Raw genomic sequence first — 26,820 nt, 5'->3', positions numbered from 1 at the left:
AATTTTGTTAACGTTACGTCAACCGTCAGTAACGTTACAATACACATTCATTGCTTAGCAAAAGTTATTGGTCAATTGCTACTAACGGCTTTTCGAGAATGAATAAGCAATTAGATTTTGCCATTTTCTGCTTATTTACGTTTGGGCGTAGCAACCACATTTTTGTGAGAGTTTGGTTAGGTTTTTTTTTTTTTTTGCGATCATATGCCGTGTGTGGAAGATCCTCCTGACTCACTTGCTCTGCTGACGTCACACAATTGTGCCCCAGCTGTCACGCACAGGTGCTGCGTGCGTCAGGTGCCGGGGGGAGGGGCGAGTTTCTGATTGTCCGTTGCCATAACGACTGTCATTGAATCACCGATTCACTGCTTATTATCAATCTGAACGATCTCACGTAGGATTTTGAATTGGAAGTCGTTCTGTATTTACAAAGTAAAGTCTACTTTTTGTAGATTACCCATAATGTATAGTGCAGATATAATGTATGTATCTGGGACGTTTGGGGTTGAAATTTTATAAGTCCGTTGGAATATATATGGAAATTTCAAGAGAAGTTTGTTTGTCTGGCTTGTGCAAGATATGATTGCATATAGTTCTGTATCTTATTTTTATTTTTTGTATTATTATATGTTCTTATTGTAAAGCACTTTGTAACCTTTTTTGAAAAGGTGCTATATAAATATAATTAAATAAATAAATAAATAAATATAAGACCCTAGAAATTATTTAGCCCAAAAGTCACTTTAAAAAGATAAAATAACCAGGACCTTGTGTTGACTGGTGTAGAGTGCAACAGTGCCCCCACCCACTTTAATTTGTTGTGTTTTTCACCCACAAGTATTTTTTCATAAAGGTTTCCCATAAGTATATTAAAATAGTCTTTGTTACAGAGTTATGCCACATGAACCAAGCCTATCAGCTACAAGGTTAATAACAACACTACACTATAGAGATATAAAATGGCTTTGTTAAAAATGTTGATTATATGTTTAAAAACAATATATGCATATATAAATATTTCAGTACTTTGAGAGCGTTGGGAGATCGACATGAATTACTTTCACAGTGCTTCGTTGGAGTGGGTGGAGCTAAAGATCTATTTTGGAGCGTGTTGCTTTTTTCGACTCTCTGATTGGTGTAATTTTCTGTACAGCATCATGGGTAATTCCACTGTTAAACATGATTATTTTTTAAAATAAGCTGAAATAATGCGTGCTGACAGCTTCAGCAGAAGCAAATACCATGGCTTTTTTTTTTTTTTTTAAGTTATTGTTCAAAATCAATTTCCATATGGAAAAAAAGTGAATGGAGTTTTTACTTCCGGAACCTAATGGTTGTACTCTATAGAAGGATGGGCTGGGTGGGTATTCACTGCACTGATCTACTTAAATTATTAAATCATTTACATAGATCAGTGGAGTTCACCTACAAAGGTAACCATAGCAATGGTACTGCTTGAGCGCTTATCAAATTATTATTTATGACTTTATTATAATAAACAAATATTGTAAGAAAAGTTAGTGCTTTAACATAGTTGACTTTTGGTTGACTGTGTGAGGGGCACCAAATAACAATTTGACTTGTGCAAGATGAGATCAGAAAAGTCAAGTGTCATTGTCAAGTCCACACTGTGTATAAAGATTTTTAAAATTGCATAACTAAATCTAAAGGTATTTTACACAACCATGCACTGAAAATTGACTAAAATGTTAAATTTGTAAACCATAAATTGCTTATTATATAGCCTAAATAAGATAGCAATTAAGGACATTAAAGGGATAGTTCACCCTAAAATGAAAATTAGCCCATGATTTACTCACCCTGAAGTCTTCCTAGGTGTATATGACATTTTTTTTTCAGACGAATACAATCGGAGTTATATTAAAAAATGTCCTGGCTCTTCCAAGCTTTATAATGGCAGTGAATGGGTGTATGTCTTTGGAAGTCCATCAAAGCGCATCTATTCATGATTAAAGTGCTCTACGTGTCTCCGGGGGTTAATAAAGGCATTCTGAAGTGAAGCGATGCGTTTGTGTAAGAAAAATATCCATATTTAAAACTTTATCGACTAAAATAATTAGCTTCTGGCAGACGGCCGTTCGCAAGTCGACTTAAGCCAAACATCTGAAAGAAGAATGTCATATACACCTAGGATGACTTCAGGGTGAGTAAATCATGGGCTAATTTTCATTTTTGGGTGAACTATCCCTTTAATCAATGCTGACGATATAACAATGGCCAAATATGACTTATTTAGACATATTTGAGAATAAGGTTAAGTTCTCACTGCCAGCCTTAGGGCTCAACTCTGATCTGATTTTCTTGTATAGCTGTTCACATTAGCCGTGTTTCCAATCGCATTTTCACTGTCTCTTCCTGGGCTTGATCGAGTCTCATCAGGGCTTCCTTTTGGCCAACAGCCGGGGGTTTTGGCCTGCCGAATACCTTGGTCCAAAGCGGCCCAACTGGGGCTTGAGGAGTGATCATGAACTAAGGCAAAGTTTACTTGAGTCAGGAGACGGTCAACACTGCTGCTCATTCCTCATGTTATTATATCAGGCTACCAGCTAACTTCAACATGTGGGCAATATCAGATGATGATATAACAAATGTGGCTAATATCAGATAGATTCCAGTGTGAGCAGAACATGGTCCTGGACTGACCCACATGCGCAAAATTATGATAAAAAGACGTCACGCAGCACACTGTCATACGGAAATAATAAACACAGAGGACATTAAAGTTAGCGAATACTCGTTTGTTTATAGTGTGATTTGCCACAGAAGCCAGGGAATACATGCGCAGGCAATATAAAAAAACAAAGACGGGGATGTGAAAAAAGAGAAGAGTTTTTAAACATTTATTATGATACGCACCCTCATGTTTTGCTTGTATATAGAGCTGTCACTGTAACAGTTATGAGTTCTGACACATCACTGTCCTTCCACAGACTACCTTTCGCAGAATTCTTTGAAGGGACTCCCTTCAAGAAAAGGTTTTTTTTTGTGTGTGTGTGTTTCGTGCTGTTCACACTGTCATGAGAAAAACAGATCTTAGTCACATATGAGCAAAAAAAATATGATGTGGGCCACATTTACCTGCAGTCTGAACGTAGCCTAACTGGCCTGGTGGATATATCAGTCTGTTTCACTACATTGGAATTTAAGATGACACAACTTAACATAAAGTTTTGTTTTTCAACATGTTTTTAATTTTTCAGCTTTATTCATAAAATTATTATTTCGTTTTTTTTCAAATATGGTCTTATGACTTTGAGAAATTACTAGTATATGGCTATTTCAAAAGCCGATCTGGCATGGAGTGAGTGAAGTCACGTGACTTCTCTGGTTGAGGACCAGCATTTGACACTTATGCATGTTCACGCAGACATCGGTGAAAAACTAAATATTAAGGTCTTGATTGAAGCATTCATCGGGATTAGGGGCCGTTCACACAGAACACATTTTTTCCATTCCACTCTGCTACTTCTCCATTGTTTTTCTATGTAAATGCGCTAGACGGACTTGTTTAACCATTGCACGCTTTTGCAGTGTCTCACACATGACACAGCTTTCTAAAAATGCGGCACTCTAAAATATGCATTTCTTTTTCCCCATTCCACTGCCCACGTCTTGTGTATTTGCTTTGAAAGTCTTTGCTTTCTGTGTGAACCGGCGCTAACTCCTGAGCGCCTAAATACATTTGGGTATCTTAAAGGGATAGTTCAGGATTTTAGACATGAATCTCTATAGCTTCCCCATAAGCAGTGTGGTGCATTGACCATGACTTACCCCCGACAGCGTCCTGTGAGCCGAGCTCCGGTCCAGTTTTGGTCAAGATGAAATTAGTCCGGCAAGTTTGCTGGGGTCACGGCAATAAAGCTTTTTTCTTCTCAAATCAATATGTGTTCAAAAGAGTGATATATTTGCGTCACTAAAACGTTGTCTATGGAGAGGTCAGACCTCGTAATGGCTTGGCACTATTTTCTCCCCTGTCATATCACTGCGCGCTGCCGCTACCTACAGCCAGCTGCGAGCTGCGCAGGCGCACACCACTTTTTCAGTTGTTCGGCAGTGTTTACAGCAGTGTTTACGTGCTCAGAACAGCTACACGAACGAGCTAACATAGCTACTCACCAAGAGCGATCAGTTTGTACAAGCTCCAGCTTCAACTTGTTCAACTTCTCTGTCCATCCTCTCTCTTTCTGTCCTTTCTAACTCCATCTGGCGTAACTCGTCATCTGTGTATTCAGGTTCGTAAAGATATCCTTTTGGCTGTGTCGAAGTCAATGTTGTCATCGTCGCTGCTGTAGTCAGACATGTTATCGTTCTCTTTACGAGCTGTAAACAAAGTGACACGTGCGCGGCTCCCAGCTGGCTGTAGGTAGCGGCAGCGCGCAGTGATATGACGGGGAAGAAAATAGTGCCAAGCCATTACGAGGTCTGACCTCTCCATAGACAGCGGTTTTGTGCTGCAAATATATCACTCTTTTGAACACATATTGATTTGAGAAGAAAAAAGCTTTATTGCCGTGACCCCAGCAAACTTGCCGGACTAATTTCATCTTGACCAAAACTGGACCGGAGCTCGGCTCACAGGACGCTGTCGGGGGTAAGTCATGGTCAATGCACCACACTGCTTATGGGGAAGCTATAGAGATTCATGTCTAAAATCCTGAACTATCCCTTTAAGGTAAGATGCTGATTTTTGTGCTGTCATGTAGTGAAATATGCAGTGTTTTATATATGCACATTTATTTAAACTGAGCGTTCTCGCATAACTCTGTCCTCAAGTATGTTCCATCTGTAAGTGTTGTTTGGGCTGTTTTTGTTTAAAATCCACCACCCCGCATTATAAAGCCCTGTGCCCGGTTGCATAAAGCACCTTAAGTTTTCTCAAATGCCTGGTTCAGATTACACGATTTTTTTGTCTGTTATGATAGTCACTGTGTCAGATTACACGATTTTGACTCCTAAAAATCTTGTCATGTCGTGGACAAGAAACATGTCAGACTACACGTTGTTTTCCGAGCCGTCTCACACACTCATTCACTCGCACTCACTCTCACACACACACACGCTCACTCACACACACTCACTCGCACATACACACTCACTCACATACACGCACTCTCTCTCACACACACACACACACACACACACACACACACACACACACACTCACTCGCGAACACAGACTCTCACTCACTCACTCACTCTCCCTCACTCGCGCGCCGTCGTCGTGGAGGACCGTTAAAAAATTAAACATGCTAGTCTTTCTGTCGTGATGTCGTGAAGCATCGCAGACGCGACGCGACGTAGGTTGTCATGGTCGCCCACTATGACATGGTCAAGGTCGCTGTCTAGTTTGTTAGCGATGTATTGCGCAAATATTGCGCGTCGATCATATCGGTATTCTTGCAACAATTTTCCATCGCTAAGATGGTCCAAAGGGTTCTCCCTATCCCTAAAAATTCTTCTTGGCACATAATGATCTTCAGCTGGTTCCATAAATTCAGCCATGTCGTCTTATTTTTGTCCGCGTTACTCTTAAGGTTACGATTTCCAAACCTTAAGTTATACTTAGGGAAATGACCGTTAAGGGGTTTTATGCAACACTTAACGCTTTTTAAGGGATTATTTAAGTGAAAAAACAGCATTTAAGGGAAATTCTAAGTGTTTATGACGTTTCACTTAAAGAAACCCTTAAGTAACACTTAAGGTTTTTTTTTTCTGCAACACCCTTAGGTTTAAGGGAAACATAAGGGCGAACTTAAGGGAAAATTACACTTAAGGTGCTTTATGCAACCGGGCACTGACCCTCTGCACCCCCCTGATAAAATATGTTCCTTCGGCTATGTCAGTCTGTCATCAATAAAAGCTTCTTTTTTGACTATTGCAGAACTGTCTGACTGAACAGTAACATACAACTTTAAATCCGTTTGCTTGACTAGCTTTGAATAATTAAATGATGAGAAAGGAGATGTGTCTCATTCTCTGAATGAGTGAAACCCCTGTAAATGTGCCAGTCACCCATTTGCCAGTAAAGTGAGCGTTACACTCCAAGCAACACAATAGGCTTTCAGACTGAGCTGAGTGTGTTACCACATCACTGTCAAACCTGCAGTTCCTCTTAGTCTGTGATGTCAAGAAACTCTTATATTAAGCACACTCTCTCAAGTGAGAAAAAGACTCATGTGAGCATGAATCTGTGTGAACAGTACAACCAAGTCTTTCATGGTCAGATTTGTGCACAAACGTTGTAGATTAAATGTTCATGTGTCGCCTGTGAGATCAATTGGTCCTGTGCCTATATATAGAAACAGCTGTTTTTTCTTTAATTGGTTGTTAGTGTAGTCATGGTTGCCATGGCGAAAAGAAGCCACATGAGTGCAACCGACATAGCAACGGCACACTGGGAAGTGTAAGAAGCAGTTGCAGTCAAATTCCCCTTCCACACCTCTCAGTTACAGTTTGGTTCTGTTACCCCCCTCTAAAGCATCTGTACAAAAGCAGTAACAGTCTCGCCTACTGTTACATGATGTGATAACACAATGTCCCACTTAGGGTTTTCAAACGGTACTACTTGTACCATTTGGTACTAAAAAAAAGTAGTCCGTACGAGTACCGTGTATAAACACTAGACTGCTGATAGACACTTGACGTGCCGATATACGGTTATATATTGCGATAATGAATATGTACGGTATTGTTATTGTGGGCACTTTAAAATACAGTGAATAATTCCTTAATATGAATTATTTCGGTATTTTAGATTAAAATGTACATCACTGTGTGTATTCTTCATCAAAGAGGTATGCACACTTTGATGTAAACAAGCCCAGCATGGATGAGAAGCATGGCGGAACAAGTGAAGAAGACGCACTGAATGAAAATGCACATTCACTCTCTCTGACAGTAGCACTGCTGCTTCTGCGGAGTGATTTACTCCAATTCTGAGCGAACTCTCTGCTCCTCACCACGGGGCTTCTCAGGCGCTGCGAGCAAATCACTCCGCTTCACCTTCTGAGAATATAGTTCCCAGTATGTGTACGGTTAAGATGGCTGTGTCTCATGTGACCTTGTTATTTGTACACGCTGTGACTATACAAATCACTGCATGTAAATAGGAAAATGTTGGCGTTATTTTGTCACTTATTGGGAGCAGTATGCTAGCTGGATCCGTTTACCTCCAGTCTTTGTGCTAAGCTAGGCTAGCGGTGGGTGCGTCAGACAGAGTTACGGCACGCATGGAGATGAGAAGGGTATGTATGGACTTATATAACTCTGGGGGATACGGTGAATAAGCTAAAGTCCCAAAAGGTCGGCGTGTTCCTTTAATGGACACTTTACTATCCCGTGAGGCCATGGGAGGGGATTTATGAATGGAAGTGAAGCAACGCAACTGACGCTGGCAGGTCACATTATAGTAACTACATGGTGGATGTAGTACATCCTAAATTCATTCATACTACCCATATTCATGCTATATAGAGCGCACTTTTTTTTTTACAGTCGCGAAGTAAATTCAAATGTAGTATATACTCAGAGAGTACGTGATTTTGAATACAGCGTCTGTTTCTGAACACTATATAAATGTTTCAAACAACCATCCAGTTTTTTTTATATTCGCTATGGTGTTCATTTCCTCATCAATTATTAAATACTTAAAGGGATACTCCACCTCTGGAAAGATGAATGTGTATTTAAATTGGGTCATTTATGTAGAAGAAATGTGAAATTATTTTTGAATTTGGAGCTTTCTAGACTGAGAAAAGCCAGAAAATGTATTGTGGATGAAAGACAACAACTCCCAGAATGCACTTGCTTCGCTGCTCTATGAGGCCACTCCCAAGCCACGCCTACCGGTTAGAGAGCAGTTGTAAACAATAAAGCTAACTAGTCTCCGTGAGTCTGCCCGGGTTTTTGAGATTGCATCGCACAAAATGTCCGGGATTCTGCTTTTGCGTTCTACAGTCGCCATTCATCATGTTTACTGTGGTGAGCAGGACGAGGCTAGGGCCGCGGGAGAACGACGCGTGGCCGGTGGCGTGATTACTGATGACCGACACCTGTGAGGCACTGGTCTCCTATCTCTCACGGAGGAGCGGGTATTTTCTTAGCAATGGTAAAACGCACATCAACCGATCACGCCACCGGCCTCGCGTCTTTCTCCCGCGGCCCTAGCCTCGTCCTGCTCACCACAGTAAACGTGATGAATGGCGACTGTAGAACGCAAAAGCCGGTGGCGTGATTACTGATGATGAGCGTCTGTGAGACGCACCGGTCTCGTGGGCTATCTCTCACGGAGGAGCGCGTATTTTCTTAGCAATGGTAAAATGCACATCAACCGATCACTTGTTTAGCGTTCATGTAAACATTACATTCAGATTCACCAATCGGAATGAATTCAGTTAGATTGAAACAAAAGGTGTGCATGTAAACAATGAATGGCGACCGTAGAAAGCAAAGCCGAATCCCGGACATTTTGGACGATCTCGACGGCCGGACATGCAGGTTTCTGCCGGTGAAATCAAACGCACTGGCACTGATCTGTGATAGGTCTATTAGCGCATTAGGTCCAACCCCCTATGGGCGGGTTTGACAGGGTGGGAACTAGTGCTTGTAGTCTTAACAGAAATCCCCCCCTCTTACACTTCCTCCGACAATGACGCAAAATGACGATTTTTGCGTCATTGTAGGAGGAAGTGTAAAGAGGTAAGATTTCTCTCGTCTCAGGGGAAAATGAGAAAATGTTGCACGACCATTCAATAGTATGACTGGGTTTCTAACATTGCAAAGCTTAATGCAAATGGGTGGAGTGTCAGTGTTCCTTTAATACTTAAAGGAGAAGTTCACTTTTAAAATGAAAATTCTGTCATCATATACTCACCCTCATGTTGTTTCAAAGCTGTATGAATTTCTTTCTTATGCTGAACAGAAAGGAAGATATTTAGAAGAATATCAGTAACCAGACAGTTTTTGGGTCCCAATGACTTCCATAGTAGGAAAAAAATATACTATGGAAGTCATTGGGACCCAAAAACTGTCTGGTTACTGATATTCTTCTAAATATCTTCCTTTCTGTTCAGCAGAAGAAAGAAATTCATACAGCTTTGAAACAACATGAGGGTGAGTATATGATGACAGAATTTTCATTTTAAAAGTGAACTTCTCCTTTAACTCTTTCCCTGCCATTGACGAGTTATCTCGTCTTTTATGAGAAAGGGCGTCCCCGCCAAAGATGAGTTTTTTACGGCTTTCCGTGTTTTGTTAATACGCTGGAGGGGCACAGCCAACTTTATATAAGTTTAGCCGCTAGAAGTCGCTTATTCAAAATGACAGATGACACCGTGAATGAATGTGGAATCATGGGTGTTGTCATCTTCACCTTCACAGCCAATGGAAAGCAATCCGACGGGACTCGGCGAAAATCGAGTTCTTGGATGAGCTAATATAGGAACGTTTTATTAACGTTACTGTGGTATGAAGCAGGATGGGGCTGAGAGTCTGGGACATTTTACATTGCTGCTTTTAAAATGCTAATATGCCACAGCTGGCTGCTGCCACTCCATCCATTTAGTTGTTTATGAATATTTTACAATTAAAGTTATGATTAAGTTGTTTAACGTTCGCCTCCTCCTTCCTTGAAGTTGAATTTTGTTGTTACAGTTACATTTGATCGTATAAATGTACATTATTTTATGCTGCTGAATTACTACTCATACAGGTCACTTTATGTGACAAAGTAAAGTTGTGGGGTAATGCAGCTCTGTTTTACTTGGTCAAAACAATCATACTTAAAAAAACAAACATTTAAGTGTGTTGAAAGTTATGTTAACTTGACTTGTTCGCTCTGTGGCTGCTATTAGACTTGTTGCACATTGCAGTAAGCTAGATCGATATTAGAATATCATATTAATAAAAGCTGGATGACTTATGTTGCTAAATGCCATGCAATTCATTTTAAAACTTTGTATGGTGGAGCAAATGCTTTATTGCTGTTACTACAAATAAAGCTCTTTCTGATTAGGCTATGCTATGTTTGTCACTTGACAAAAATAAGAGGTGGGCAAAGCAACGTGCCATGTCTTCAAGACATTAAGCAGACGATTTTATCCAAAGTGATATTACAATAGAGGAGCATAAGCAATTAGTCACAGAGCCAACAATATTTGTAGTATACAATTTGGTTTATTAGAGAGCCAGATTAGGAAACAAGCTAGAGAAAAGAAGAAAAAAGAGGATTTGTGTGTGTGATTGGTTCAGGTAAACCCTACATTATGGGACAAAAATGTCCCCACAAAGATGGCAATATCCCAAATCCTTGTCCTTGTGGGGACATTTTTTGGTCCCCATGAGGAAAACAGCTTATAAATCATACTAAGTGATGTTTTTTGAAAATGTTAAAATGCAGAAAGTTTTCTGTCGTGGGTAGGGTTAGTGTAGGGGGATAGAAGTACAGTATAAAAATCATTATATCTATGGAATGTCCCCATGAAACATGAAAACACAGTGTTTTTGAGTGTGTGAGTGCAGTCAAGTCACACACTAATGGCTAAATGTCTTTGATTGCAAATGCTGATTCTGCCAAATCAGTGTTAATTTGTTCACGTGTAGATTAAAAACCGCAGCAGGTAAAAAAAAAAAAAACTAAACAATTTACATGTTTGCTTTAAAAAAAATGTGTGTTTTATTTGATAAATATCTGTAAAAGTGGATTTCTTTGGAAATCTTAGCCGACTGTGAATTTATTTGTTTTGCAGGTCTATAATGTATGTATAAAAAGGTGTGGGTAATCTGTAGTGTGTTGTGTGATGATGCTGAGTGTTGTTTCCAGTGAGTAGGCGTTTAGAGGAAATTTCGTGATCAGACAGATAACACCCCCTCTTTTTAAACGTCAGTGTCAAGAAACGTATGGGTGATTGCTGTGCTATTATTAATTGGATATTAATTCATTTCCATGAAATGTCAATGATGACAGTTGAGAAATAACGCTTGTATGTCCATACAAAGGTTGTGGCTTGAATTTCTTGATCATGATGGTGTCGGCTGTACGCTTTTACACGTAATTTCTTGTGGGAGCTTGTTTAGGTTTTCACTTTTAGTTCAGTGGTAATAACTGATGTTGAAATTCTTGCTAATCTAATAAGTTTTGAGAACCCGTATTGATGGAAATCCCCTGTGATTTTCGTGACAGGAGCCGTTGGGGCTGCGCCCCTGTTCTCCGTACCTCGGAGGCCAGGCTATGGCACCATGGGGAAGCCCATCAAGCTGCTGGCCAACTGCTTCCAGGTGGACATCCCCAAGATGGACGTCTACCTGTACGAGGTGGACATCAATCCAGAAAAGTGTCCACGGCGTGTTAACAGGTGCCAAAGACTGAGAATATATAATTTGACATTGTTTGCAACACTTATTTATTTTACAAACAGCATATTTACAACTAAGAGACTCGTGAATTAATCAGTATGTACAGTCAAATTGGTTTGACTAAACAGTCAAACTGGTTTGATTAAACTCATGATGACTCTTTCTGTTATGTCTTCTAGGGAGGTGGTGGATACCATGGTTCAGCACTTCAAGGTGACAATCTTTGGGGACAGAAGACCAGTCTATGATGGCAAGAAAAGCCTCTACACCGCCCAGCCGTTACCAGTGGCCTCCGGGGGGGTAAGACACATAAATGGATACCAGGGTTGGTGGGAAGTACCTTACAGTATAAATTAGACCTTGATACGTCATGATTAAATGTGTGTTCATTATGATATTCCTTTTATCATACCTAATGTAGTTCTTTACAAATCAACATGCACATCAGTAATGTTTTTTTTTCCTAATGTTTATAAAAGCTACTTGAAAGGGTTAAAAAAGCTACTCTTAAAGGGTTAGTTCACCCAAAAATGAAAATTCTGTCATTAATTACTCACCCTCATGTTGTTCCAAACCCGTAAGACCCGTTCCAAAGATGAACGAAGGTCTTACGGGTTTGGAACGACATGTTGGTTAGTAATTAATGACATAATTTTCATTTTTGGGTGAACTAACCCTTCATTGTAACTCAGGCCTAATCCTGGCTTAATCTAAGCCCTGTCTGTGAAACCAGGCCTTTGAATATTTAACTATGGCGTGCTCGTTTTATTTTTCCTTGTGTGTCTGCTGCACTTGTTTTGTTTTCACCTCAAAACTATGCACTCTAATGATGACCTTGCTTAATCGACCATCGTTTAACGATTAACATCGATAAGTTTTATTGATAAAAATGTATTGACAATTAATCAATCGTCAATTAACCGTTAGCATCCCTAATGCCGACTAATGCATTTTCACAAATTTATATTTAAAAAAATCATATAAAATAACAACTTAAAGGAACATCTCATACTTTTGAACATTTTTCATGACTATGCCTTAATCGTTTTATCCTGTATGTCTGAATAAAACATATCAATGTAAATTTGTGCAATATCTGTAGGTGGACCTGGATGTGACCCTGCCAGGTGAAGGTGGGAAGGACAGGCTGTTCAAGGTCTCCATTAAATTCGTGTCACTGGTCAGCTGGCACATGCTGCATGAGGTTCTCACTGGGCGGAGCACGTCTGATCCACTGGAGCTGGATAAGCCAATCAGCACCAATCCCATACACGCTGTAGATGTTGTTCTGCGCCATCTGCCCTCTATGAGGTAAGAGTTCCCCATGAGTACTCTTACTTGATCATATTGGGCATTTAATACAATTAGAAAGAAAGTGCTTATGTCTTCAGCGATGCAATGCATACCTAGTCAAATGAGACTAGTGTTTTCGTTAAGGATTAGTGTGTAGCGGTTAGATAAGGATCATTTAGGAGTGCACATGTTTGTTCTGCAGGTAACATCTGTGTTATTTGTCTTCTCTCGCTTCAGGTACACCCCAGTGGGACGGTCTTTTTTCTCCTCCCCCGAGGGCTATGATCACCCGCTGGGTGGGGGGAGGGAAGTGTGGTTTGGCTTCCACCAATCAGTGCGGCCAGCTATGTGGAAGATGATGTTGAACATTGATGGTAAGTCAGAGAAGATTATAAAAACACAGTTTCGTTCGCTTTATCCAGTTACATGATCTGGATGTGGTTATTAAAGATAAAAAGATAAAATAATGACTGTCTCTCAGCAATGTTAAGTGTGCAATTTCTATGCCATTAATGGTTTTTCGAATAAAAATGTTTCTCCCTATCATTCTGTCATTGGTCCATCAAGCAGAAAGTCCAATAGCATTGCAGTGTTTGCAGTGCATTTTGGTGGATTCAGCCTTCAAATGAATTATTTAAATAACTGTTGGTGTAACGTTGACCAAGTTTTATTTTCCCCATAGTGTCTGCCACGGCTTTCTACAAAGCTCAACCTGTGATTCAGTTTATGTGTGAGGTTCTGGATATCCACAACATCGATGAGCAGCCTCGTCCTCTTACCGATTCCCACAGAGTCAAATTCACCAAAGAGATCAAAGGTTTGTGTGAATAGGAAACATGGTGGCAAGTTATAGAACTTTCTTTGTATGTTGATTGATTTCCACTGCTAAAGCCATTGTCAGAACTCCATTATGAATTATAGTAGCTCTAACATTAGAGTGCAACGCTAGCAATGCCAATGGTTTGACTCTGGGTCATACTGCAGGTTTGATTTGTAGGTTCATGATATGTAAGTCTAGGGTCATTACGATTTTTAATTAATACTTTTATTCAGCAAGGATGCATTAATCAAATTTGATTAAAATTTGATTTTGAACATTGATCAAAATTGACAGTAAAGACTTTTACATTGTTACAAAAAAAACTATTTCAAATAAATGCTGTTCTTTTTAAACTTGTTAAAAGGTTTTCAACATTGATAATAAGAAATGTTTCTTGAGCAGCAAATTCTAATCATTTCTAGAGGATCACGTGACACTTAAGACTTGAGTAATGATGCTGAAAATCAACTCAGCCATCACAGGAATAAATTATTATTATAATTAAATATTAAAGAGGATAAGTTATTGTAACAATATTTCACAATATTACTAATACTACTGTTGTTGTTGTTTTTTACATTAGATAAATGCAGACTGCAAAAAATAAATTAAATGTTATATATCAGTAGCTGGTTTCCACTTACATATTTTAATGCACATTTTGGGATAACATAAAAATGTTGAGTGGAAACACAAACATGTGTAAGTGACAATTTTGTTCTCTTGGATACATGGGAAAGAAATGCTGCTTTATTTGCAAATTGCTCCTCTGATTTTTGCATAAATTATATTTTGGAACTTGGATTAATACATGATGTTCACTGTAGTGGATTTAATAGTGAAATTACTCTTAGACCTATATTAGTCTTATGCTGAGCTGTTGTGTCTGTATAGTGGTGTAAATTTGATCTTCTCCTCTCATCAGGTCTAAAGGTGGAGGTCACCCACTGTGGCACCATGCGGAGGAAGTACAGGGTGTGTAATGTTACTCGCCGGCCGGCCAGCCACCAGACGTAAGAGTATATGCATTGTTCATCTGTCTTATGATAATGTGAGGTTGTGTCTCAGTAAGCAGACAGGTCAATAAAACTGTCCTGTTTGTTATGTTAAGAAGCGAACACTTAAGAAACTCTCTCAGAATCCTTTCAGTTTTGTTTAAAGATATTCTTTCCAGTGCCCCATTCATTTTTTGTTTTACTTTGTCAGGTTTCCTCTACAGCTGGAAAATGGACAGACCGTAGAGAGAACAGTTGCACAATATTTCAGGGAAAAGTACAACTTGCAGCTCAAGTACCCCCATCTGCCCTGCCTGCAAGTGGGGCAGGAGCAGAAACACACGTACCTGCCTTTGGAGGTGAGAGTCAAGAGATCTGATAACTTACTGAATGTTAGCAGGAAGCTGGCTACCATTTCCTTCCGCACATTCAGATGGCAGCCGCCATCTCTTCCTGGATTTGTGGATTTTTGACCATTATTTCTATACACTTAACGGCCTTTTTAGAAGATTTTTGATGTCTTGATCCTTTTTAATGATGCCCATGTTGGCCATCCTCTTCACCACTCAGGTGTGCAACATTGTGGCAGGCCAGCGCTGCATTAAGAAATTAACCGACAACCAAACCTCCACCATGATCAAAGCCACGGCCCGCTCGGCACCGGACCGACAAGAGGAGATCAGCAGACTGGTGAGTTCGACATGTCGCTATCTAACACTGCACTAACACAATAAAGAAAAGAGACTCCGCAACATCTCTGCTAGACTCAATGATCGAAGATCCTCAGTGGCGGAAAACCAACACTGTCACAAGGCCCAATTCTCATGTATAAATCTCTTGCTCAAACCATAGGTGCGCAGTGCCAACTACAACTCGGACCCCTTCGTGCAGGAGTTCCAGTTCCGTGTGCGGGACGAGATGGAGGAGGTGACGGGTCGCGTCCTGCCCGCCCCCATGCTGCAGTACGGCGGCAGGGTGAGCTCTGAACACTTTATGGTACCCGTCCCCTTTCACTCATGCGCCGTATGTTTGTTTGTGTTTGAGTAGAAGGCTAGAAATTTGGTATGGTTTGTGTCTAGAATTAACATTTAACATTATAATTAATGTGTATGCTAATTTTTAAGGAGAGTTAAGCCCCTTTCACACCAATAACGATAACTATATTAGCATCCACTCCAGTGGATGATATCGTTCTCTTTACTTTAAGCACGTACTGCAGATACATTGTGTTCTGCTTGAGATGCTCAAGCTCTTTAAAGCAGAATGGATTCGGATTGGCTGTCAATGTTTTTATCGTTCAAATTGATTCCAATGATATCGTTTCTCTGTGCCGTTATTGTTATAGTTGTGTAGACTCTGCTATTCCTTTATATTTAGAACTACATCTTTATCGTTATCGTCTCTGGTGTGAACGAGCCTTTAGTTGCTCTGTCTGTTGCTTTAAATGGAATGAGGTTTGTTGCTCATGTTCAATTGCTTGCTTGTTCTGTTACCACATTTTTCTTTTGCATTTGGAAAATACAATTTATTCTCTCATTTTCTTATGTGTGCTTTTATTGTGTGTTATGTGTGATTTAGTGTAAATATTGTGAATATGTGTAGCTATTTATAGGAATGTTAATATAGCATTTAATGTATGATTTTATGTAACTCATCCTCATGTCGTTTTTGTTGTGGAATACAAAATAACAAATTCAAAGCAGAATTTCTAAGCTGCTTTCTTCATGCAGTGGAAGTGAATGGTGATTATTGCTGTCAAGCAAGACTTAGAATATTGTTATATAGACTTTTTATGGTGTTATTTTGGCCTTTTTTGTGTTTGACATGCCTTTTAAAAATCCTTTTGTGTTCCATAGAAGAAGGGAATTCAAGATTTTGAGTAAACGAGTTAAAGACTTCTTTGAGCTTGAACTATATAACTTGTATGATACTAAAAAATATTTTTCAATGTTCAATATTTTTCAGTCTAAACCAGGGTTCACCAATCTCGGTCCTGGAGGGTCGCTGTCCTGCAGAGTTTAGCTCCAACCCCAATTAAACACACCTGAACCAGCTAATCAAGGTCTCACTAGGCATACTAGAAACTTTCAAACAGGTGTGTTGGAGCTGGTTGGAGCTAAACTCTGCAGGACAGCGGCCCTCCAGGACCGAGATTGGTGAACCCTGGTCTAAACCAACAATTAGCATTTGTTTTAAAGGGATAGTTCATCATTTACTCACCCTCAAGTTGTTCCAAACCTGTATGAAATTCTTTCTTCTGCTAAAAGACAAAAGAAGATATTTTGAAGAATATGAGTAACCTAACAGTTGATGAGCCCCTTTGAAGAAATTCATACAGGTTTGGAACGACTTGAGGTGAACTATCACTTTAAGATCCCAAAGTGAGAACTTTTTTTGCCAGCTTTTATATCATTATATGCTCTAAAGTTCACCATAACATTTAGATCCTATAGCGTCTGAGTTTGTACACTGTTTGATCTCAGTAAATTAAGACAACCTTTGTATACATGTGTTACAGAATCGCACAGTAGCCACCCCAAGCCATGGTGTGTGGGACATGAGAGGCAAGCAGTTTCACACTGGTGTGGAGATCAAGATGTGGGCCATTGCTTGCTTTGCCACTCAGAGACAATGCAGAGAGGAAGTTCTCAAGTAAAGCTTTCTCCATCTTTTGGTCATTAACAAAGCACCACTTATTACTGGAATTAAAACTGAAATGAAATTGTCTTTTTTTTTTGCAGGGGCTTTACAGACCAGCTGCGGAAGATCTCTAAGGATGCAGGGATGCCCATACAAGGCCAGCCATGTTTCTGCAAATACGCTCAGGGAGCAGATAATGTGGAGCCCATGTTCCGTCACCTGAAAAACACCTACGCTGGCCTACAACTCATCATCGTCATACTACCTGGGAAAACTCCTGTCTACGGTAACTATATATGGACAGATGCAGGCACTTTTTAATGTGCTTTTTATTTGGTCATCAACTTCCTAAAGACCTCGTGATTAGATTAGATTAGTGGCATGAATCTTTCTTTGAATTATGACTTTTTACTGTGAATCAATATCAAACCTCTGATTCAACTATGCGTTTGCACCATTATTTAAGGGGTTTTTCATGCACGTGTTAATAAAAAAAAAAAATTTACAGCAAATATTTAATATTTCTGGTTGCAACAAAAAAATATATACTCTACTGTTCAAAATGTTGTGGTTGGTAATATTTTTTTTGTTTTTGAAAAGTCTCTTATGCTCAAAGAGGCTGCTTTTATTTGATCAAAAGTACAATAATAATGTAAAATATTGTTACAATTTTAAAATTTATTTCTAAAAATTGTTGTTATTGTGATGGCAAAGTTGAGTTTTCAGCAGCCATTAATCTAGTCTTCATTGTCACATGATCCTGATTTGGTGCTCAAGACACATTTCTTATTATTATTAATTTTGAAAACAGTTGTGCTGCCTAATATTTTTGTTGAAACCATGATACATTTTTTTCAGGATTATTTAATGAATAGAAAGTTCAAAAGTACAACATTTATTTGAATTGGAAATCTTTTTTTAACATCATTATCAGTTTTGATTAATTTAATGCATCTTTGCGGAATGAAAGTGTCAATTTCTTTTAATAAAAAAATGTACTGGCCCCAGACATTTAAATGGTAGTGTATATGTAAAATATGTAATAATATATTTTACATATTTTACATATACACTACCATTTAAATGTAAAATATGTAAAATATATTATTACATATTTTACATATACACTACCATTTAAATGGTAGTGTATATGTAATAATATATTGTAATGAAATATGATTCAGTGTTATACAGGATGTTGCACAAAAAATGTGTTGTTTGTATAATTGACACCCAGATGTGTGCAACAGTTCAACATATTGTAGTCTGTACCTGTGTCAAATCAAATTATTCATACAACCTCCCTGAACACAGGTGTGCAGTCACCACAGCATATCAGTATGGATAACAAGTATATGGTATATACACATGTACAGTATACAAATTACAATATACACAGTATACATGTTAAGGGACTCGTATACAAGTAGTAAACAATATACATTTGACCTCCAACGCGAAAAACTGCCAAACTGGTTTGGAACTTATAACACGTCAGTCATACTCGGCGCCATCTTGTTTTTGTTTAGTTTTTGTCAAATTAAATGATTTAAATTTGGTGTTTATTTTCCCATGATATATTCTTTGAGTTGCTGGCTGTTGCACTGAAGTCTGTGCTCTCGTTCCCCAGCGGAAGTGAAACGTGTTGGAGACACTCTTCTGGGAATGGCAACTCAGTGCGTTCAGGTGAAGAATGTGGTGAAGACCTCCCCTCAGACCCTCTCCAACCTGTGTCTCAAGATCAATGTCAAACTTGGCGGCATCAACAACATATTGGTACCCCATCAGCGGTAAGAGAAATCGAAAGTGAATTAAGTCCGTTCCATTTCACTGAAAACTTAATTCTCTGGTTAGGACACACTTTCCTTAAATGTACTAAACACCTTGTTTGTGTGCATTTATATTGTTTGTTTTTTAGCCCATCTGTTTTCCACCAGCCCGTCATTTTTCTGGGAGCTGATGTCACTCATCCGCCCGCAGGAGATGGAAAGAAACCCTCCATTGCAGCTGTGAGAAAGACAGACAACATATACACACCTTTCATATCAGATACTTTACAATTTCATCACATGAATGTAGTGTTACATTATATGACCGCCAGTGTTACATTATATGACCACGCTCTTATTCTTGCAAATGCTTTTAAACCATTCAAGCGCGATAAGACACAAAAGAGAACGCAGTGCATTACTGCCGTTTGCCACATCTGAATCTCCTGTCTGTGAGACACACACGACTCGAGCGCACAGAAAGCCGCTTCGGACAGCGCTTGAACAGACAAAAACACACAACATTATGCAAAAAGGCCCGTTTTGTTGAGTATCCTAACAAGCAGTCTTAAATGAATGTAAAGAGATGCGTGTCAGATCCTCGTGATGTGCATCAGGTCTTAAAGTGACAGCAAAATATTAAGGATTTAAGGATAATTAAGAATAATCAAAGAACAAAAGAGCTTTAATAAAGATTAATCTATGTTTAATTTATAATTTATGCAGTGAAGAATGTGTTTCAAAAGTGTTTGATAACTTTATCCAATTTCTTTATCCTACCTGTTAGACCTACCTGAAAATCTTAAAACACTGTTTACAAGATTGTCAAAAACAATATCTTTTTGTGCATTTTGTCAGGGCAAGTGTACATCTGAACTGTTCTGTCTGGGCCTAAATGTTAAAATGGCTAAAATTGAGGAAAATAAATCAATTTCATAGAGACATCATTAGAAGTATTGGTATCGGTGATGCCTTCTTTCATAAAAAGATGCTGTTAAACAAATATTTTAAATAAAGGCTGCTGTCTTTATGTTGTTTCTTTCTACATTAATTTGGAGTTTAAATGTAAAATTATTACAATATAAAAATATATTAAGAACTTAAATGTTGGGTGAGATTAATCGTGATTAATTACAGAAAAATGTGCGATTAATTAGTTAATTTGTTTTTTATCGTTTGACAGCACTACATCATACACATTTGTGAAAAAAACTAATTTGCAACATCTCAAATCGTATAATAATACGTGACCTGAAAATTGTCGAATAGATGTGGATATTTAAAAGTCGGAAGAGTGAAATGGCTTGAAATGACATTTTGAGATTTTGTCCATCGGACATTTGATTGGATCATTGTGGTTTGCTATTGCTGTGATCTCATGTGAATGACAGGTTGTCCTGTCATTAGAGAAGAGAAGAGAGATCATTGCAAAAGGGAGGGAAATTATTTTGATTAAAGATTACGAGGGCACATAAATAAATAAAAAAATGATGTGCACGGAAAAATCATTTATAATAAACACTGCAATAAAAATACGAGTTGGCATTTTTAATTTCATGGTGACTAAAGAAATACTGCTATTTTTCTCCTCACTTCAAATTTGTTGCTGAATAGGTGGTGGGTAGCATGGACGCTCACCCCAGCAGGTACTGTGCTACAGTCCGTGTCCAGAGGCCCAGACAGGAAGTGATTCAAGACCTGGCGTCCATGGTGCGAGAACTGCTCATCCAGTTCTACAAGTCCACCCACTACAAACCCACCAGAATCATCTTCTACAGGGATGGTGTGTCTGAGGGACAGTTCAGACAGGTGAGGCTCTCCAGTTACACTCTCTCTGTCTTATAAACAGTATTCATTTTCATTTCTTCAGGTCTTAAAGGAGTTGTTCACTTTAAAATGAAAATTTGCCCATGATTTACTCACCCTCAAGCCGTCCTAGATTGTATATTACTTTCTTCTTTCAGACGAATACAATCGGAGTTATATAAAAAAATATCCTGGCTCTTCCAAGCTTTAAAATGGCAGTGAATTGCAACCAACAGTTCAAGCTCAAAAAAGTGCATTCATCCATCATAAACGAACTCCACACGGCTCTGGGGGGTTAATAAAGGCCTTCTGAAGCGAAGTGATGAGTTTTTGTATGAAAAAATCCATATTTAAAACTTTATAAAGTAAAATAACTAGCTTCCGGCAAACGAACATTCGGATTGACGCACTACGCTACTTCTGACGTCACAAGTTGCGTAAGTTGCGCTTTAGGCGTAAGTAGACTGCGTTTGGCCGGAAGCTTGAATTTTATTTTGTAAAGTGTTAAATATGAATATTTTTCTTACACAAACTCATCGCTTCGCTTCAGAAGGCCTTCATTAAAGCTGCAGTCGGCAAGTCTGGCAGATTGAGGGGACTTAGCCACATTTTTTGAATGTTTACTATTCTCATTACCCTCCCCCACTACCACAGAGCACCCTACCATCGAGTTCGTGCTCGTCAGTGCATGTGCACCAGATTTTCTGTGAACGCGCCCGTCTCTTCAGCATCGAAGCATCATTTTCTTTTCCTTGGTTGGTTTGGACCTCCTAGCTCTGGCTGTTAACCGAGGAATTGGAAGCTTGTTAGTAGATTTTCTCTCCGCCATCACGCTTCGTACAATCCAACACACCTGCGAACTTCAGGCGTGTGCATGTGATGTTGTGACGTGCGCTAGGGGGGATCTGTGGCGTGTGCACAAACTGTGATCGACAGTCAGATCTCACACAGCCCTGTGCTGATTGGACAAGAAGAACCGGGAGCGGTGGATTTTTGCAAAACAAATAACACGCTCTAGGTGGAGGTAGAAGTGCAGGTTTTTTTTCTAAAACCGGCTGATTTATGTTGTTCTGTCGGAGCATAGTGTCGGTTTCAGTGAATATGATCAAAAAAATCTTGCAGACTGCAGCTTTAACCCTCCGGAGCCGTGTGGAGTTCGTTTATGATGGAGGAAAGAACTAGCGGCGATGCAAACCGACGGTGTTGTCGCCTCTCGTTGGCTGCGTCAGGACCAAAAAGATGTGCATGAACACACAGCATAGACTACAGCCGACTGCAAACTACCACGTGCATTCTGCGCTTGCGTGTAAGGAATTAACCGTCTATATCAGCAGGTATCAAAAGTCTATATTAGTCACTCAAAAAGAGGAACCGAAACAAGAGTATACGGAAAAAAGCAGCACCTGCTAGTCGCTTTTTGGAATGCTCGGATAGGATAACATAACATTAGACCAGCCTTCTGCCTGTGCCGTCTTGACTTCCCTGCTCTCTTTCATCACTTTCGCTTTAATTCTCGAGCACTGACTCGTTCGCTAAACTGAACATCCAATCAGAGTTCACACTCACCGACAGCCCCGATGCCGATTCAACATGCTGAATCGGGCAAACTGCCGCCGGCGTGTGGAACACACTGCAAAAACTAACCCCGACAGACGCTCGCTTGGTGTGTCCCAGCCTTAAAAAAGTTTTGCATTTGATTTTTTAAAATGTGCAGCAACCCTGCTGTATCTTATGTCTTTCCTTCTAGGTGCTGTACTATGAGTTGCTGGCCATACGTGAAGCTTGTATCAGCCTTGAGAAAGAATATCAACCGGGAATCACCTACATCGTCGTACAGAAACGTCACCACACTCGTCTCTTCTGCGCTGATCGTACTGAGAGGGTGAATATGAGAGAGTTCTCTTGAAAACTTTGTCACTTTTTCTCACTTTTGCAACTCGCACACTCACTTTTTCGTAATTTTCGTTTATTTCTTTTTAAAGGTGGGCCGCAGTGGTAACATTCCAGCAGGTACCACAGTGGACACTGATATCACCCATCCTTATGAATTTGACTTTTATCTGTGCAGTCATGCTGGAATACAGGTATGAACACACAGCCATGAGGACAAAAGTATTAGTGCATTTTTAGGCCTTTTTTTATGGCATTATTTCCTGATATATTGAGTGATTAATTGCATTCACAATTACAGAAATTGGAAGAATTGAGTCTATTGCATCTCATCAAAATTATTATTTAACCCCATTTACCCAGGGTACAAGCCGACCTTCACACTACCACGTGCTATGGGACGACAACTGCTTTACAGCCGACGAGTTCCAGCTCTTGACCTACCAGCTGTGCCACACATACGTGCGCTGTACCCGCTCCGTCTCCATCCCTGCACCAGCCTACTATGCCCACCTGGTGGCCTTTAGAGCCCGTTACCATTTAGTGGATAAAGAGCATGACAGGTGAGGGATTTACTTGACTAGTTGATGATGTCTAGCTACATAGAAGTAGAAATTCTATTTGTTTAAATCAGGGTTTCTCAAACTCGGTCCTGGAGGGCCACTGTCCTGCACAGTTTAGCTCCAACCCTGATCAAACACTCTTAGCTGTGAGTTTCTAGTGATCCTGAAGACATTGATTAGCTTGCTCAGGTGTGTTTGATCAGGGTTGGAGCTAAACTGTGCAGGACAGTGGCCCTCCAGGACCGAGTTTGAGAAACCCTGGTTTAAATGAAAGGCTTTTAGAAGCTGTCAATCACCTTGATTTGAATAGGCTTTGCATATTCTTGGTTGCCATAGGCGCTCTTTTGTTAAAGTGAGCCAGAATAGCCATCATTTCAATGATTCAAAGTCTTGGTTTGAGTTCAGAAAGTTGAGTTATTCAAGCTAACCACCTAAAAGACAGAGTCAGATTCATACAGTCAGGTTTTTATGCAGCAATACCATATAAAAGTCTTTTATTTGGACACCAGAACATTTGAACATTTTCACAACTCTTGAGCGCTAAAATCCAGAGGTTTTTCCTTTTTCTGCAGGGAAAGTTTCATCTCCTTGGTATGTCAGGGAAAATGTATGATTTCAAAGTGTAAATTTAGGTAAATTTTGCTTTCTCCTCTTTCACAGCGCGGAAGGCAGCCATGTGTCGGGCCAGAGCAATGGCCGAGATCCTCAGGCCCTGGCCAAAGCTGTGCAGATCCATCACGACACTCTGAGGACCATGTACTTTGCTTAGCTCCGCCTCCACAGACCTGTCAATCACCTGTCATCACGCACTTAGCGGAGGACGGCTTCTCCCAATCACAGGCTGCTAAAGAGAACCAAATGTAACAGAACTTACAGGAGGAATGTAATAGAAAAACAGCCAATCTTTCCAATTGCCTTCGCTTACTGATTGTTTTTAATATGTAGATTGCAGCTATACCATTATTTATTAGATTTGTAGATCTGTTTAACTTTTAATTTTGCCAGCTTAGGTCACAAAACCAAGCTTAAAGGTTTGCTCGATCAAATCGTGCTAGATCAGCGAATGAGGCAGTGTTATTTCTTTAGGACAGGAGTGATTTGCCCTGCTCATGCCGATTTCTCCTACAGAGTTTAGTTTCACAACTTATCAAACACAAATGAAGCTGGACATCAGTGTCTTCAGGTTCAGATGAAAAAGAGTGTTCGAACAGAGCTGAAACTAATCTTTGGAACACCTTTGGTTTAGGATTAGTACTCTATTAGGTTTGGTGAAGGATTTTGGAGGAATGCCACTAGAGGGCAGTGTAAGGTTTTGCTAATAGTTTGCAATGACATTGGTCCTGTTGGTCCTGCACTGTTCCTCTGGACATTTATTGCGCTAATCTGTGACCAGTCTTGATACTTCACCAGTAACTCTTACTAGTAAATCATGTTTTTCCAGAAAAATCTACTAATCTGCAAAAAAGACAACTGAAATGTCATTCCATTTTGTTCCAACCAGTCGGAGATCCATATTTGTCCCTTTACATCTCATTTACCATGTGTCCATGTCTTATTCCGCTTTTTGAACATTGGAGACACCACTTTTCTTCCAATTCCACAGTCTTTCAAATGATTCTTTATACCTCTGTGATACATTAACTTTGTGGTCCATGCACTGCCTGGAAAATTTTGCTCCTTGCGGTTCCTGACGTCTTTCCTCTCGGCTCGCTCATTAAGCAGAGGTGACAGATTAGCTAAGGGCTGCAGAATCACCAAAAGAGGAACTTTGAACTTTGAAACTCAAGGGTCGGTAAAAAAGTTTCCACGTAGTTAACCATATGTTATTGTATGTGCGTTGAACGCTTTGTGCCTCGTTCGGTTTGTGTGCGCTTACAACGCAAGTGTTCGAATCAGTCCGAGCGTGACTGTAACACACTCGATGGATGTGTGTGCACATATAATTCCACCCAAGGCAACTCAGAGGCCTGTTATACATTATTATTCACTTTACAGCTGTTGGACATTTCATTCTCATTTGTTCTTTGAGCTTATTTATAATGTTGCTTTTAACGTGCATTGTCAATAGTGCATCTGTAAATTATCTATTTAATTTATCAGTTTCTTAATTTAGCATTTTAGCCCTGTGAACTTTGACAAAAACTGTCCCATAAGCCTTTTAGTGCAATAAGCCAATTATTGACGGCTCTGTCGTAGACTTTCATATACAATGCAAACAGTACCTTATGAGTGAATGCTTTCATTTTAAAAATGTGTTTTTGTATGTGGCATTGTGTAAGTGAACTCGAACTCCATGGATTTGGCAGGTTTTATTGAAATGAATGATGTGTTTTATGGCTGGAATGCTGGGTTGAGTTTGCAGCGGAGATGGTTACTCTCATGGATATGTTGAATGGAAAAGGCTCAGTTTGCTATTAAGATCTTGGACAGACCTTTCATGTTAAAAGTCAAATGAGACAAAGTGCCTGTTTTATAGGAAATATCCCTAAAATGCAATTCTATTGGGGTACGTTTTAATGAAATATATATTTAAAGTAAATGGATGTACATACGGTTGGACAGATATTTAGCTATTGAAACTGTTGTTATTAAGGTCATTTTGTTGTTAAGGGCAATTTGAATAGTTGAACTGACTAAAAGTCCCGGATCATTTTCTCTCTTTCAAATATTTGAACTTTCAAACTGTCTTTTGAATTTTCAAATTGTCTTTTGAGCGTTCAAACTTTCAAAAGCTCTTTTTGAATTTTCAAACATTCGTTTGAACTTTCAAAAGCTCTTTGAACTTTCTTTTGAACTTTTTGAATTTTCAAACATACTTTTCAAACTTTCGTTTCAACTTTAAAACTTTTTTCTTCAAAGTCCCTGTGTATTCAACTTGCATTCCACACAGACCAAACCAATGTGCCTCCGAAAACAGGGGTGGCGGGGAGTATTGAGTAAAGGCATTTGGATTGTAGCGGGGTAGGTGGAGGGTTATGTTTTTAACTCTGCGGCCTCTGGCACACTTTCACATCGCCCTTAATGTGAATGGCACTGTAGTCTTTTTGCCCTATAGCCACAAATACGTCTTCTTGACCAGTGTAGCTGCTATTTTACATAACAAATTACATCTGCTTTTATATGTGGAGAGAGAGCAAGAGAGACTCTGAGAAATGACTGACAAATATATTGCTGCACTTAAAAAGCCCTACATTCTCAGATTTGGCGAAACGCCCGAGGTGCTAAGAGGTTGTGGTGCTGTAATTCGGGGGATGTTAACCACACTAATCTCTATCTAATCTTTATCTGCTCCACATTTTCTTGTGAATACTTGTCATGCAGTGTTTCACCAGGACTTTAGAGCGTGATATTCAGTTAGCTCACTCATTTTTCTAAACACAAATACTCAAAACCAACCAGACCCACATACTTGTTCTTACAAAATGTCTGTTTTAGCGAGTTAACTGGAATTTAGGTCTGTGCGAAAAAACAACAACTTGCTCTTATGTCAATTTGCTTCGGTGCTCTTTTTCTTTTGTTTCAGTGTGCTGAGAACTGTTACTTCTCTGCCGCTACCAGCATTTGAACTTACTTGAAAAAGGGGAGTGATCAGTAGAACCTGCACCCATATGCATGTTTGGCTTTAGATGGCAGCTTATACAGCCTTTTGAAGTTGCCACGGAATAAATAGC

General features: G+C 39.5%; 2 protein-coding genes across 4 annotated transcripts in view; one reads left to right on the top strand and one right to left on the bottom strand.

The window, feature by feature from the left end:
* Positions 1-284, bottom strand: part of olah (oleoyl-ACP hydrolase) — a 6,780-nt gene extending 6,496 nt beyond the window's left edge. The window contains exon 1 of one of the 2 annotated variants that reach the window (XM_079879523.1): positions 236-284. The gene's annotated coding sequence lies outside the window, so the exon portion shown is untranslated. Of the gene's footprint in view, positions 1-139; positions 198-235 lie in introns of those variants that run through there. The other variant, XM_079879520.1, reaches the window with a different exon arrangement.
* ago3b (argonaute RISC catalytic component 3b) overlaps positions 1-26,820 on the top strand; it is a 27,410-nt gene extending 590 nt beyond the window's left edge. Inside the window, exons 2-19 of one of the 2 annotated variants that reach the window (XM_079879518.1) lie at positions 11,201-11,372; positions 11,553-11,673; positions 12,476-12,684; positions 12,904-13,040; positions 13,349-13,483; positions 14,412-14,499; positions 14,693-14,840; positions 15,052-15,171; positions 15,334-15,477; positions 17,000-17,133; positions 17,223-17,407; positions 18,752-18,911; positions 19,040-19,130; positions 20,505-20,699; positions 22,444-22,578; positions 22,679-22,780; positions 22,950-23,149; positions 23,810-26,820. In XM_079879518.1, coding sequence (XP_079735644.1) covers positions 11,201-11,372; positions 11,553-11,673; positions 12,476-12,684; positions 12,904-13,040; positions 13,349-13,483; positions 14,412-14,499; positions 14,693-14,840; positions 15,052-15,171; positions 15,334-15,477; positions 17,000-17,133; positions 17,223-17,407; positions 18,752-18,911; positions 19,040-19,130; positions 20,505-20,699; positions 22,444-22,578; positions 22,679-22,780; positions 22,950-23,149; positions 23,810-23,918 — 2,585 coding nt within the window. In that variant the 3' untranslated portion in view covers positions 23,919-26,820. The remainder of the gene's footprint in view (positions 1-11,200; positions 11,373-11,552; positions 11,674-12,475; positions 12,685-12,903; positions 13,041-13,348; positions 13,484-14,411; positions 14,500-14,692; positions 14,841-15,051; positions 15,172-15,333; positions 15,478-16,999; positions 17,134-17,222; positions 17,408-18,751; positions 18,912-19,039; positions 19,131-20,504; positions 20,700-22,443; positions 22,579-22,678; positions 22,781-22,949; positions 23,150-23,809) is intronic. The other variant, XM_079879519.1, reaches the window with a different exon arrangement.

Source organism: Squalius cephalus (genome assembly GCF_949319135.1).
Source record: "Squalius cephalus genome assembly, chromosome: 8".
Taxonomy (NCBI): domain Eukaryota; kingdom Metazoa; phylum Chordata; class Actinopteri; order Cypriniformes; family Leuciscidae; genus Squalius; species Squalius cephalus.
The sequence above is the reverse complement of the archived record's forward strand: the minus strand, read 5'-3'. Positions and strand labels throughout refer to the sequence as shown.